The sequence below is a fragment of the Hylaeus volcanicus genome, chromosome 3 (assembly GCF_026283585.1).
Source record: "Hylaeus volcanicus isolate JK05 chromosome 3, UHH_iyHylVolc1.0_haploid, whole genome shotgun sequence".
NCBI classification, from domain to species: Eukaryota; Metazoa; Arthropoda; class Insecta; order Hymenoptera; family Colletidae; genus Hylaeus; species Hylaeus volcanicus.
In genome coordinates this window covers 30611976-30627276 of record NC_071978.1, presented here as the reverse complement: position 1 = coordinate 30627276, position 15301 = coordinate 30611976, and the positions used below count along the sequence as shown (strand labels likewise).

General features: G+C 30.6%; 5 protein-coding genes across 8 annotated transcripts in view; 1 reads left to right on the top strand and 4 right to left on the bottom strand.

The window, feature by feature from the left end:
• LOC128873104 (rho guanine nucleotide exchange factor 12) overlaps positions 1-5698 on the bottom strand; it is a 39530-nt gene extending 33832 nt beyond the window's left edge. The window contains exons 1-2 of one of the 3 annotated variants that reach the window (XM_054116395.1): positions 5169-5698; positions 424-659 (exon numbers count right to left, since the gene is read on the bottom strand). In XM_054116395.1, coding sequence (XP_053972370.1) covers positions 424-595 — 172 coding nt within the window. In that variant the 5' untranslated portion in view covers positions 596-659; positions 5169-5698. The remainder of the gene's footprint in view (positions 1-423; positions 660-5168) is intronic. The other 2 variants (XM_054116396.1, XM_054116399.1) reach the window with 2 other exon arrangements.
• Positions 5699-6586: 888 nt separating this feature from the next.
• On the bottom strand, positions 6587-9165 carry LOC128873165 (tectonic-3). The gene is made up of 5 exons (XM_054116524.1): positions 8830-9165; positions 8474-8707; positions 8239-8398; positions 7960-8156; positions 6587-7860 (listed from the first exon to the last, which is right to left on the bottom strand). The coding sequence occupies exons 1-5, from the start codon at positions 9163-9165 to the stop codon at positions 6778-6780; spliced, it is 2010 nt and encodes a 669-aa protein (XP_053972499.1). The 3' UTR covers positions 6587-6777.
• A 93-nt stretch (positions 9166-9258) lies between these two features.
• LOC128873166 (B9 domain-containing protein 2-like) lies at positions 9259-10274 on the bottom strand. The gene is made up of 4 exons (XM_054116525.1): positions 10066-10274; positions 9875-9985; positions 9530-9790; positions 9259-9445 (listed from the first exon to the last, which is right to left on the bottom strand). Exons 2-4 carry the CDS (start codon positions 9960-9962, stop codon positions 9267-9269), a joined length of 528 nt encoding a protein of 175 aa, XP_053972500.1. The 5' UTR covers positions 9963-9985; positions 10066-10274; the 3' UTR covers positions 9259-9266.
• Positions 10275-10332: 58 nt separating this feature from the next.
• LOC128873081 (trafficking protein particle complex subunit 13) lies at positions 10333-13035 on the top strand. Of its 2 annotated transcripts, none has more exons than XM_054116352.1 (10): positions 10333-10809; positions 10935-11103; positions 11294-11378; positions 11532-11659; positions 11736-11859; positions 11966-12062; positions 12129-12355; positions 12429-12529; positions 12636-12795; positions 12860-13035. In XM_054116352.1, the coding sequence occupies exons 1-10, from the start codon at positions 10767-10769 to the stop codon at positions 12950-12952; spliced, it is 1227 nt and encodes a 408-aa protein (XP_053972327.1). In that variant the 5' UTR covers positions 10333-10766; the 3' UTR covers positions 12953-13035. The 2 variants fall into 2 exon arrangements, with proteins under 2 accessions (XP_053972327.1, XP_053972328.1); XM_054116353.1 differs by having other exon boundaries at positions 10335-10809; positions 12648-12795.
• On the bottom strand, positions 12981-15042 carry LOC128873082 (GPN-loop GTPase 2). The gene is made up of 7 exons (XM_054116355.1): positions 14880-15042; positions 14618-14725; positions 14220-14529; positions 13924-14129; positions 13727-13841; positions 13457-13652; positions 12981-13339 (listed from the first exon to the last, which is right to left on the bottom strand). Exons 3-7 carry the CDS (start codon positions 14338-14340, stop codon positions 13099-13101), a joined length of 879 nt encoding a protein of 292 aa, XP_053972330.1. The 5' UTR covers positions 14341-14529; positions 14618-14725; positions 14880-15042; the 3' UTR covers positions 12981-13098.
• Positions 15043-15301: the final 259 nt, after the last annotated feature.

Here is a 15301-nt window from a genome sequence, read left to right as displayed (position 1 = left end):
ATTACAACGATAACACCAAGAAGACTAAAATAAAAATAAAACTGGCGCTGTTACAACAAAGAATCTAATAAAATAATTCGTCTGCAACGATACCCGGGAACAGTAATGGCCATGTTTTGGTTGAAGGGAAACATTAAGAAACGCTACCTTCGCCCCGAGCAAAACAACAATTCACTGTTCCGAACTACTGATACGATCACGTGACTGGTATAATCGACGAAAACGAGGTCCGATGGAAGGGATACTGTTTGTGTTTAATATAAATAACGTCGAGCGGTTAACTCGCGTAACGTGTCGAGGTTTACAAAGCGAAAGGTCACCTTACCGGCCGACGCGGTGGTACGAGAGAGTAGATAGTCCTCTAATTGGTTTGTTTGAACGACAAAATCGATTTCTCGGTATCGCGATTATACAGTAACACACCTTCTTTCACAGATTGAACGTAAACGGGGTTATCGCCGGAGACTTTCATCCCGTATCCAGCCTCGTCCTTGTAGACGACGAGGGTGGCGACGGGTGCTGCTTCGACGGTTCCACCCCCGGCGGCGCCCCCGCCGCCACCGACGCTGCGTCGCAACGCCGCCGTTCCATTCATCCCTTCTTCGATCTCCGCCTGGCCTCCCCTCACCTCTGCCCCGGCTGCAGCACGATTTTATGACCTGTAAACGAAATAAAATCAACATCAACAATACAGCTATCGACGACCCGCAATGTGTCTATGCATAGAGTTTTCGAAACTGTGGCCGAAATAGTTCAACGGTTTATCTCGATCTTTTGTTCTGTGAATTCCTTCTCTGAATTTTGGATCGTTACGATTTTGTTTAAATCCTTTATACTCGTACCTATACATAGTATTTTCGCCATTTTATGAATACACAATATTTTCTCGCAAATACGATAAAATAACTGATATATACACTTGGATCGTTACATCGTAACCAGAATGATTTAATCTTAAAACCATTATCAAAATACAATATTGAAGCGATTTATAAAACAAAGAAAAACTTTTATATCCAGAACACAAATATAATGACGAAGATAAAAAGTACACACTTTATTCTACCGTGAAGATGATTATAAAACAAGAAATCGATAGTGTTCGATAACAACTGATTATTTAAGGCCTTCAAATACCACGTTTGATCATTCATACACAAGGATGAAATCAACGTGTTAATATTTATTAATTTTTTGTGCTTAGTGTTATACAACCTGCACACCAAGCTACAAATACGAGCTAAAAGAAATTGTTAGTTTTCTGTTAGAGAGAAAGACCGGGATAATAATTCAAGGCTGCAATCCACTTTCAATCGGAGCCCTCGGAGTATTCGAAACATTAGAGTTGCTCGAAATTCGAGCCGAGTGAAACTCGTTTCATTGAACCCAGCCGAGTACTCGACCATTAGAGCAATAATTCCAGTAGCTCGATTATTAGGGTAACGCAGAAAGAACCGGGTATCAGAGATATTTAAATCGAGTGCAATTATAATTACTGTAGCCAATTATTCGAGTTGCTCGATTATTTTCGAAATATTCGAGTATTCGACTCGAACTCTACTTTCGACATTCTTCGTCATAGTTACCGTTATAATTAAACCGCGAATTTGTATGCGGTTATAAGAAATTCGAATTTAAATTACAAAATGATTACACGTAAATAATTCTAGCCTAACGTTGGAAAGGTGCATCTTCTAAACAAGTATGAACAATTAACGAAGAAGAATGAAATTGTTTTTCCAATTATACATATAACGAAAAATGTTTCATTTAATCGATACAGACTCCAGGTCTCATTTCGTGGAAATAGGGGTGCAGGATTTTGCGGAGAAACAGATAAGAGGAAGAATATACATATGTACATATAGCCGACGACAGACATTGATTTTGTAGGGCTTTTGAAGACCATTGGTTGCATCATTGCCTCCTCAACCATGAGAAACCTAGTGGCTGTTTCTTTGGAAGAGTCACGTTTTGACAAGTTCCTGAGCAAGTACTATATCAAGGAAGTATGTTCGATAGAAATTAATATATAGTGTCATAATGGCCTTGGATAATGTAAAATATTAACACTTTAACTTTGGGCTTACTTGGAAAGTATGGTCTACATATTGTTACAATTTTTCTGGAAAATTAATTTCTTTAAAAATATCGAATGCTGCGATACTAAACGATGCTTCAAATTATTGTTTAGACAGGTAGAAACAATATCGAAGGGTGATCTGTCAGTATTAGAAAATTTGTTGGAACGAAGAATAATTGTAACCTAAATTAAAAGCGATGCCTCGAGTTAGATCAGTTTCAAATACTGCAACTTTGAAAGTAAATTAGTATCTAAGTCTACTAGAGGGAGTTGTCAATGTTCACCCCTCACTAGGAGTTTGCAGAATATTAAGTTTGCGTGCGATAACAAGAGGCGAAAGCCACTTCTCAGTTTCCCAATATACGGTGTTTGTAAGTACATATCAAGATACTAATCAGCCATAAATTACTCTAAGTTGAAGGAACAGTGCGACAAACATCGAAACTAAATACAAAAATGATAAACTATTACATTGAATCCATTACTCCGAATAATGAAAAAATCGTACAAACAGATATTTTCATTGTTCAGCTATTGAATATTTTTAAGTTATTTTTAAGTCGTACGTTTGGTAAAAATATTGCTTTGGATATCGCTTGGACTCGATTTTCCGAGTACAGTTTAATAAAAAAGGGATACTAATTAAAATAATTATTATACCTTGGAAGTATAATTACTTCTTAATTAATTCAGGATGTTTGATCAATTACCGCGTACGAAGCTAATAAATAATAACGTCCCCTCATCAGCGGAATTGTCTCTGTCGTTTGCTGTTTACTTTCATAAGCCCCGTAATTGCATAGGACTTACATTGGTACTTAATTATTATTTACTGTCGCAACAGCTAATATTTCAAAAACCTATGTATGATGTTACACGTTACTTTAAAGCCGTTTGGTTAAAGCGGAATGTATCAATATCTTATTTATTTAATTAATACAAGTTTGAATAATCTATTAATTAAAGTTGGATTTTTTATTTAATTAGAAAATCATTTACTAATTAAGGTTGGTACTAAGTAAGGTGAAACTCTTTGAACAAACTGCTCACATTCCATAATATCCTAAATACACTCAGTAAAAAGATCTCTGCACACCTCATGCTCGCTACTCTAACGGGACACGTAATTTTCATTCAGTTCTGCCTAAGACAAAGGCATTATTCCTAAGAATATTTGGAATTCGGTAAATTATGCAAATTCAGCATTGTCAGGCTCAATGGACGCCTAAAAGGTTGTAAAAAAAAAAAAAAAAAGGACGCAAATGGATTGTGAGAGTTGTGTGAAACCGAAAAATACAATGTAAACAACATACCATGATAATACGAAGTTGAACACTTAGAATTTATTGATTGCATAACGGACCAAAATGATTATTTAAACATACCAAAACACAAAAGATGATTATTATATATCAAAAGATAAACAATAATCACTTCTAAGCGATTGGATTACATCATTTACTATTTTCACAAATATTAACGGGTTACATGTTAGCATGCCTAGCAACTATTACATAAATAAGTAAACAATTATTAACTCTTCTTCCACTAGTACACTAATTCTATTACTAATTACTTTGTAAATTCCTAAAGAGAAAATTGATTTGTTACCATATAAAAATTATGCACATTTTCCATTAACAAATTTGTGATTGCAATTGTTGATTATTATTGCTCACTAGTGTGGTAAAAAATGCGTAGTATTAAATATTTGAAGTATACTCGACGAGAAGATTTCTTTATGTGTAAACGTAAAATGGTGAAACGTTACTTAAAATTATACGATAATTAATTCTGTATAAATAGTACACTGTAACATCAGTACGCTGAAAGGAGTTAACGCACTCTATGTAAAACACACGGATGCCTAGTTTCACGAAGGACGATTAAATATACACGCAACATAATTTATCTTTAGTTTAATTATAATTACCGACAATTTTAAAAACTCTATTGCAATTTTGCTACGAAAAAATATTTTAACGTAGAAAAATAGTATCGTAATATACGAAAAATAAAAATTGCCAAATGTAATCAATAGAAATCGTCAATAATTTTAATTGTTTTCGAATACCCTCTAAGAGACCTCGCGGCGATTATAACTCGGTAGAAAAAGAAGAATTTCAATGTTAAGATATGTAGAAAGGTACTGGCAGGTTCGTGTAAGTTTGGTTAGTATTTTAGTCATAACTTCAATACCACATTCGTAATTTACATGGTTCGTGTCAAACGTGAGCTGAATACTTTCACGGCGAATTTTAAACGAATGTACACATTAATGATATTCCGACCAATTTTCCAATTTTTTATGGATTCGAAAGATATCAAGATTATCGACATATCGTCCCATTCTTTCGCAATAAACAGATGCTATAAATACGTTTGCTTCTTATCTTATGAAAAACGAAAATTGTACGTAAACAAAAACGATTATTGGTGAGCAAATTTATTGGCATAATTTACTTGTATCGAGTTCACAGTATCACACTCAGCATGCTATTAACAAAGAAAAATTCCAATTTTTAACAACGTATAAACTATTTTCTTACCCAAATTTTGAAAGATTATCGAATGATTTTAAAACAAATTAGATTAAGATGGAGTATCTTCCATGTAATAGCGAGTTATGATTAAATTTCATTACCAATGTTACTGCCATGTTAGTTTGCACGATCTTGTCCCAGAAACACACGACGTTTCGCGTTAAATATCGTAAACAATCGAATTGTTTAAACGGCAAGGATTATTTGAATTCGATTATAGAAATCGGGGCTCGTCGTGTCTTACAAACGGCTATTACAGAACGTGCGATTAGAAACTGTGGAATTTTAAGAAAATATAAAACAGTATATGACAGCAAGCAAAATTCGAAGAATATGTCAGAGAGAAACTAAGAAACCGTATATGACATCATGTTAATCGATATAACAGGTTAATAGGTCAGTCGGTTCTCATGTATCGTGAACACGAACAAAAAAAAAAAAGAAAAAAAAGGACAATCGAAAAAAAGAGAAAATACACGGATCTAAGGTTTCAAGAGTGACTCGCGGATAGGCGTACCGAAGAAGACTGAGTAAATACATACCTTTCATTTAATTTATTTCGTAGTGAAACGAATCTTGTGTGAAACACCAGAGACGGAGTAGAAGCGCAACAAAGCGAGATATCACTTCACCTTGGCACTATATTCCACGAGAATTATATCACAATTGTCATAACAAAAGAACACATATGAACATGGCTGGTGACGGGTAATTATTCTGCCTCTAGCACTTTCACGGCACATTTTGATGTCTCTTGATAATACATGATAAGGTAACGATTCGATAAAAAAGGAAGACCCCTTCTGTGTTACTTATGGAAACGTGCGTGTACCATACGCGGATACGAAGGCACTAATTTTTTTTATAAAAATGCACATTCGATCAAACGAAAATACACTACTAACAAGTGTCAGCCATCTTGTATTGGAGCGAAGCACAACCCAACGTCCCATGGTGCATCACGACAGCTGCAGGAGTAGTACACCATACACCCGGTAACACGAACTCGTGCCGAGTAAGGGGAGAGTTACTAGCTTTGAGCTCTGACTACCCCTTCCCTTTGTACTGGTGCAGCAGGCGCTTGACGCATGTGCAAAATTAATTTCTATACGTTTAGCGTATGCTGTTATACACGACAGATCGCATATCTGGCTGTAAAATAAAAATACTCTGTTCAAATCGTCGATATAACATTTGAAACAGGGATTCAATTATTATTTATCAAATATATCTTCTTATGTTTACAAAATTAATTTGACGTATTGTAACCTATGCATGACAGGTCTCACGATCTGTTATGAAGTAACAGCGATCTGTCGATACCTTTGAGGCCTGTAAAGTTTAATATCCACTTAGACGTCATGTAAATCATCCGTAAATATATTAGTAGGAACCATGGACCTAAGAATATCTAGGAATATCACACATGATATAACCTATTTTTGTAGCGCCTTTCAGAGTGTTAAAATGAGGATTTTTCAGAATTAATTCTGTTACGTGCCACTATGCTGGACAGTAATAATGAGTACTGGAAGTAATAACGAATATTCAGTTACTGGATAATATGCGAATAGTTGCATACAAATAAATGCGGTTGCAAACGAGACTGAAATGTATGCCAGTGTGCTATGAAGTAGTCAGAGTTAGTGACTTTCTCCTTACATGGCACAAATCCATATCCCAAAGTGTATCAAGTTTACACTAGCGAAATTTTAAAGTAGAAACAAAGCCCACGTGATTGGCAAATTTTCTCATTGGTTAAAACTTTATAAATCATTTTCAGCCAACTGTGACAATTCTTTTCGAATATTTTTCTTTTAATAGAGAATTTCACAAATTTAATTTATGAAATTAATTTTATATTTGTTTTCTGAATATTGTAAAAATACTAAAATACTGTAAAATTACAATCTTCATATAAAAGGAAAATAAAATATTATAAAATATCCCAAGACACTTTAGTTTAAATTTATTTATTTTAAATACGTATATTACTGAAATATTGTTATAAAATAGCAGTAATACTTTTTTAAACTTTTCACTCTGTCATATACAAATATGGAATTATTTTTGGTATGATGTCAGTACATGTCTTACACATATTTTTACTATTTTTTCAAAAATTTGTGCTGGTGTAATAATTACACGAGATCAATAAAAGGAACTGTGTATAGTTACAGTGAATGTTACAGTACTTATTAAAAATATACTTGATGTAATACATTTTGAACTACTTAGAAAAGGATAAAAAAAATCATAAGGCAAGGTGAGATCCAAATTAGGACCTCCTACAAAGTAATATTTGGATGGCTTCGACACGTCATGGAATGTAACGAAAGTAACAATATCTACCTTAAGTATGTTTGTACAGTTTTCAGTCAAACATTTTGACCATGATATGTTAGATTCGTTAGAAAAATTAATACCTACTCCTAATATATTATAATTAGTCAAAGTCTCAGGTTTAGTTAAGGCAGAATACAAAATATTGAACTGTACTGAAGTTGTCAACCCTAAACACTGTAAATGGTCATTGATTAAGTTCCCTGTCACAATATTCTGAGGTACTCTATCAAGTAAAATTTGTACCCAATCAGCTGTATCATTTCTGGTAAAGTTACCTGACTTTGAAACATAAATACTGTATTGATCAGTTTCAGTGACATTAAACAAAGAATCTTTCATCAAGAAATGCATAGTACGATTTTGTAATTCTATACAAGATGAAGTATTAAAGTCATCAATAGGTAAGGATACGGAGCATCGTAATTTAATGTCTTCTCCAAAGGTAATGGTATACCTGTTTATTTCGTTGCATTCACCACCTTTTCTGGCTATAGGCAATGTCAAAAAACTATCAGTTTTATTAAAAGTAATAGTTTTCACGTTATTAGTCTTATTTATTTTTAAAGTACCAATGACTATTGGTTTCCCGAATATATAGCCAGGATTACCACTAAGAGAAAAACTCTTTTCCTTATCCAGTTCAACCCATTCATAAACTACTTCAAATTGTTGATAAAAACTTCGAGAAACGTTACCTATATTAAAATATACATTAACACTATTAATTCCTATTGAACCATTGTGAACAATCAAATATTTCACTCCAGTTACAATATTGTAACATGTTCCATTGAAGCAAGATCCTGATGCAGTTGTAGTATTACATATTTGCCAAGAATGCTTACAATAGTAATTAGTTAATGGTAAACATATATTCTTGGGACAAACCTGTAAATAGACAATTTTAATTTATGATTTTTTAGAACATAACAAGCATGCATTAATTGATAATATTAAATTTTTTAAATATCACTATTTTATTAGTACCTGATCTAACATCTCAATGTAGGTCTCATTTAATAAATGAGGAGAAGTAATAACGGTAAAATTGTTAAATGCCATTGGAAAGAGAAATTCATTTGTATTAATTAGTTCAGTTTGCAAGCATTGCTCTTTCCATTTACGAAGATATTTTAAAGTTTTCTTGAATGTACACAACTCAGTGAACCCAGACTGTGGCAGTTCTAAATTGCATCATAATAAAATATTTCTTCAAAGGAATTTTAACATTGATAATGATAATGTTATATATACAATAATACATACCAAAAGGTTGAATGTAATTGTTAAGTATTCTCCATATAATGTCACCATCTTGATAAAGACTTGAAGTAGTATATTCAGGTACATGTAATTGGCCTTCCCAGTTCCATTTTAATCTATCTGAGGCCATTGCTTCGCGTAAATCCTTCTCAGTTTTTATATCCTATACGAAATAAAACATTTATAATGTCAATATAACCTAAAAAAATTTAATTTATAAAATATATTAAACTCTTACCAAATCACTGTTATCGTTGTATGTAGGTGGAAGATTGTCATATAAAATACAAAACAGATTGTTTGCTAATTTTTCAAGTATGAATGGAGTGTTATTTCGTTCTATAAAATTTCTATTGTAGCAGTAACGTTTATCATATAATTCTGCCTGATGATTTTCACAGTGTGAAAAAACTGTTAAATGGAAGTCATTGCAATCTTTGTCACAACAGCAATTAATGTCGCAAGAAGATGTCTGTAATGTAAATAAACCAAAATGAAATTAATAATAATATACAATCATTTTTAACCCTTAAGCCAAAAATTTTGTAACAAGGTGTTAAAGTGAAAATAAATTATCATACAACACAAACTTACTGTTAAATCACATTCACAAACATCAGACTGTATTTTATGTACAGTGTGATTTCTTGTTCCACTATTATACTCAATTTTAAGAGGTGTTTGCATAGTTGGTATTGTTTGAACCTTTGTAATTTGTGTTGAATATGTAGAGTCACTAGTGCTAACACTAGTTGAGTTATGAATACTTTCAACTGTAGTGCTCAATGATTCTTCTGATGCATTTTTTTCTATTAATTCATCACATTCTGTTTCATTCATACATGTAAATATGTCTTCAATTTTCTTTGAAAATATTAATTCATAGCACATCAAATAAAAAAACATTATTACAAATATCCTTGTAAACATGTTGCCAGTTTTGAAGAAATTTTACACATGTAAGTACATCTAATCATAAGTATTTCTACTCAGTATTGTTTGGCAATAAAATATGTTATCATAATAAATATTTACAAATGGCATCCATATTTTTCAAAGTTCCGAGCAAGTATATGCAACTCGATCTTAACTGTACCCATACTTTGTGTAAGTAACTCAAACCTATCCAAAGAGTTAACTAAAACACTTGGTGATTTTAACTGTAGAGTTATTCCCAAAAATTGATCTCTAAGTCTATCTTTCCAGTTACCTAAATAAATAGTCATATAAAAATATAATGTTCATAAAATACACAAACAGCATTTAATAGTTTTTGAGAAAATATTTAACTTACCAATTGGTTTCCATGTGTGACATTCTATAGAATGAAATCCAGGGGATAAAGGAATGTTACAAACACCATAAGATGTAAATAATATTCTTTCGTGAACGTCTCTGCAAAATATTTGCAATAGAAGTTTTGGTGAATTTTGAAGAGTTTGTGTTGTATAATGCAAATCTATTGGATGATCCCAAATTGGTTCATTAGTATATAAATCACAACTTTCTTGTGTTTGTCCTTCTTCATAACCATTTAAAACTTTCCAACCATTACCTGTAACAGAAACAAAAACATCACTATTTATAAAGTAACGAATAAATAATTGATTATACATCCAATAATATATAATTTCATTACCAGCATGAAAACTCCACTTGCATAGAAGTCGTTGTTGTTTAAAATCTTTTGCAGACGAAATTTTACCAATTATATGCAATTCCGCCATTCCATAAGAACATATTTTATTTCCTGATTAAATATGTGATTGAATAAGTACAATATTTTAAGCTTATAGAAATTTTATGATTGTACTTTCTAATACAATTTACCGCTATTGTCCCAGTGGAATACGTATTACTTTATTATTCATTTTTATAGCAAATTGTTTTCACTGAATTAAATATTAACTTAACTAAAAATATTTTAAAGAAATCACTAAAACTTAACCAAAGTTTTAGTTCAAATATCCGTAATTCTACAAAAATACGTGACAACGCTTTGACTCGTAAGTGCATTAGTATACACTATACACACTCATCACACGCAAATCAACACGCTATAATGCGGCATTCACATTCTTTGATACGCCCTCTTTTGAAATTTTAATTCAATCATGCGTTCTAACATTGCTACTGATATAACATTTTTATTATTATTATAATGTTGAAATCAGTTTGAACTTTTGTCTCGAAAATTTTATTTACTTTTTGGTCAACTTTTTAAAAACTGAAAACATTATATTACTTTGTCTCCTAGCTTTGTAATTTTTTTAAAAATGTATGTTTACAGTTACTAAATTCTCTAAAGACCATTTTATGAATATAAAGAAAGATATTTTAAAAATTGTTTAAAAACTGATCTGATAGTTGATATTTTTCGTGAAACTATCGATTTGATAAGTCGAATCGAATCGAATAGTATATACATGTATAAATATATTATAGGTTATGTTTCTTAATTGACAGCTACTGTTACTTTACTCCAGCAAAACTTTATTTTCTTACTTTGTCACTTACTATCTGTAGTTCAAATGGAAGCTAAACCGAAAGGTGAACATCTGCTCGCATTGAAAGGTGACAAAAACAATTTCTTTGTAATATTAAATGTATTTAGAAAAATGTGTGTTCAATTTGTTTTAATTGAAATATTTAAAACATAGACAATACTGCTAACTATGCATTCAATGCAATATTTTCAGTGATGAGATTAACACGACCCACTCTTGCAAATCCAGTAGTTGTTACTTGCGATTCAACAGATCTTCCTGGTAATACGTTAAATAATGAACTTAAAAACGATTGCACTGCTTTGCAAGGAATGGAAACTCTCGCAGTAGGGCAGTTTATGGTGTTACCTCAAAGTTTTGGGTATGTATATGCTTGTCTAAGAATTGCTGTTATTAAAATTAAATATTAGATTCATTGATGTTTTGAAACATACAATGACCAATATTGGTGTAACTCAGAAAAATTATACTATTGTTACTTTTTTATTCAGTAATGGCTTAACAAAGTTTTATATAAAATAATTTATTATTAAAACTGCATTTGTTTTTAGGAATATTTATTTAGGTGAAATATTTTCAAGCTATCTTTGCGTACATAATGGCAGTAATCAGTTGGTGAAAAATGTTACTGTTAAAGTAAGTAGTATGTTCCCATGTTCCAAATATAAAATAAATCTTGAAATCTTAACTAATTTAATAATTAGTAATTATAAAATTATAGTAATATTATATAATAAATATATATGTATAATATTTATGAATTGCTCTTAATAATATTTCATACTATAGGCAGATTTACAAACAAGTACTCAAATTATTTCTCTTTCTGGTAATAGTGGAGGGATGAAAGATTTGGCACCTGACAGTACAGTTGATGAAGTAATACATCATGAAGTAAAAGAAATAGGCACTCACATGTAAGGATATACGATTAAAAAAAATTCCACTGTTTAATTATGATGTAAATAAATGATTAATGCAAATACATTCCAGACTAGTATGTGAAGTAACTTATACATCTTCAAATATAGGTGCCACTTCAGAATCGTTTAGAAAATATTATAGACTTCAAGTAGTAAAACCATTAGATGTAAAAACAAAATTCTATAATGCAGAGGTAACATTTTTAAAATAATAAATTTTACCAATTTGCAAGATATATTTATTTAATTATTTGAAATAAAGATAATTCGATAAAGTTTAATGAAAGCATTTTCTTCAAGTCGGATGAAGTGTACCTTGAAGCACAAATACAGAACCTTACAGCAGGTCCAATATGTTTAGAAAAAGTTTCCCTTGAATCATCTCATTTATTTAGTGGTGAGTTTGCTATATATTATTATTTTAACTAATGTAATTGTAAATTTCCGTAATGAATTTCTTCAGTATCAACGCTAAACACAAATAAAAAGGGAGAATCCATTTATGGATCGGTAAATGTATTAGATACTGATTGTAGCAGACAATATTTATATTGTTTAAAACCACAATTAACATTATTAAAAGATTTAAAAATGATGCATAATGCAACAAATATTGGAAAATTAGATATTGTTTGGAGAAGTAATTTAGGAGAAAGAGGAAGACTACAAACAAGTCAGTTACAAAGGATGGTTTGTTGTCATTTATTAATTGTTTTGTAATTAATAAATTCTTTAACAACTCATTTACATTTTAATTTTTTAGGCACCTGAATATGGTGATCTAAGAGTTACTATGAAAGATATTCCTCTGAAGGTTTATCTTGAACAACCAGTTCATTTTAATTGTCATATAATAAATACATCGTAAGTACTTAACATGTATGAAAGAATAGAAATAAAATAAAAAATATAATTTTGTTGAAATATAATTCATTTTTAAAATTTGTCATAAATTTTACGAATGATGAAGCTGTTTTTGTAGAGAAAGGAGTATGGATTTGATGTTAAGTTTAGATTCAAGTAGCTCTATTGCATGGTGTGGAATATCTAATACTAAAATAGGAACATTAAAATCTGGAGCATCAATAGATATTCCTTTATGTTTGATTGCATTACACAGTGGTATTATTGTAAGTATTAATACATAAAAATTACTAAAATAATAATATAGTATTAATAATTACAATGTTGTAGACCATCTCTGGATTAAAATTGGAGGATACATTTTTAAAGAGGACATATGACTACGATGATTTAGCACAAATATTTGTCAATCAAATAGATTAGTTAAGGATTTAATAAATTATTAAAAATATGCTTGTTAACTTATTGTATTCCTTTTAAAAATATACCAGACATATTGATGATTACACTTATGCATTTTAATATCAAAAGACATAACATTTACTGAATTATGTTTTTATATAGTTTTTTTATTTGAAATACGAATCTATCGAGGACATTTTTTCAGTTTCACTTACTGCTCCTACAGCACATGCAAGTAGTGCTTGGACATTTTGAGGTTCATTTCCACCAAAAATGTAACCATTAGCCTTGTCCACTGCATTTTTAACTTGTAGTAACAATGCTTGATTGGAAATATCTAATGGTATAAAACTGACAAGACTATAATCTTCTACCAGAGATACGAAAGCTGCATTTAGTTTCTTATACCTAAAACAAAAACATTTTTAATAAAATTTCAAACTTCTACACTTTGAAGATTTTTTGTATAACTTAGAGTTCTTATATACAGCAACTTTACATAATCTATTTAATGAGAAAACTTACTTCGATGTAAAAGGATCTTCATCGAGTTTATCCAGTAAATATTTTAAATCAAGTACTTCTGTATAAAAATCTATGTTAAAATCTAGATGGTCGCTGAATTTTTTCATTTCATCAAACTTTGTCATAATATTAACATGTGGTAAACCTAGCTTTAACATGGTTGTTGTGCAAAGAATTAAGGAGGATAAATATTTACCTATAACACAAGACATTAGCATGAAACAATCCCAAATTTTACATAAATTTATTTATAAACGCAAATTGAATTACCAGCATCACTGCAATGGTGAGAATCTACAAGATGTACACTGCATAGTCTTACTAAATTTTGTTCTAATTTTTCAGTGATTGAACTAATGGATGTATGATGTGTATATAATTCAACCTGTTAATACATATTGAATTGCATCTCAATTATGGATAAAGTTTATAGTATGTATATATACACATATTATTTATTTATATACCTGTCCTGGACAGTCAAAAATGAGATAGTAATCCTTCAAATTTAAAACTTTTGTAATTAACCATTTTACATTAGCTTCTAAGAACTCCATGCAGTAAACTAAAGCTCCATTTGGTCCAAGACCATAATGTAACATTACTTCTTCGTGTTTTATTAACTCAGATATATCTACTGTTGGTGTGTACTCCATGTTTTCATTTGCAGGATCTAGAAACATAAAAATAGCGAAATAACTGTAGGATCTAAAAAATTTCAAGTTCCATAACTATCAATTAGTTGAACACTGTTAGTTTGTACCAATATTAATGATAGCAACTTTCCTGCCAAGCTTTTCTAAAAACTTGGACATAGCATGACAATACGTTGTTTTCCCACTTCCAGGTGGGCCAATAACTAATTGACCAAATATTAAACTCATGATTGTACTCTTGTTTTATAACATCACCATGGTTTAATTTTATTTATAGCTGCAACAATAGCTTTCAAAGTATCTGGTTCATAATCTTTTAAACATATTGAAACCAATAATGATTTATCTGCATCAATTTGTTCTGCTATATATCGAACAGCTGCCACAACATCAATATCATCCTTTCCGAATAATACCCTAAAATAAATATTTATTATTTACTTATTACATTAGAACATAATGTTAATGTAAGATATAGTTTCATAATGATTATGAAATTACTTACTTTGTAGAAAATATACTGTTATTAAACTGAGGTAGCACAGATCCTCGAGTTACTGTTATCAATGAACCAAACTTTTTAAAATGCGTTATAATCAATAATATACGATTGCTAAAAAAAGATGTAAACACATAAATATTTTATCATTATGAATGCATAAGTTTTTTTTAAATTATACAAAGTAATTTACATATTAAATAAGTTATTACTATGAAGCATTAATACTTTTATAATTAGAAGTAAACAGTATTTATTATTTTATTACCTATAAATCTTTAGAGCAATATCAGTATGATGACCATGAGTCACAATGGCACAAGCATAATTTTTCATATTTTCTATACTTGTGTATAACTTACATTATAAATAAATAAATGAAACGATTTGTGCTTATTTCATGCAAAACGGTTTTTCTAACTGGACAAAGTATAGAGTATAGGGAATTTATATGAATTGATTCAAGTCTCTAGATATATGTTCAGTTCTGTAAAGCAGTGATGGGCAAAACCCTAGGTTTCGAATAAATTTGAAGTTTGCTGATATGTTTGTCTCGTTTCTTCTTTTGAAAAATTTCCTAAGAAGGAAACGAGACAAACATATCGGCAAACTTCAGATTTATTCGAACCCTAGGGGTTTGCCCATCTCTGCTGTAAAGTCGGTTGTTGTTAATAACCATCTGGTGGTGAA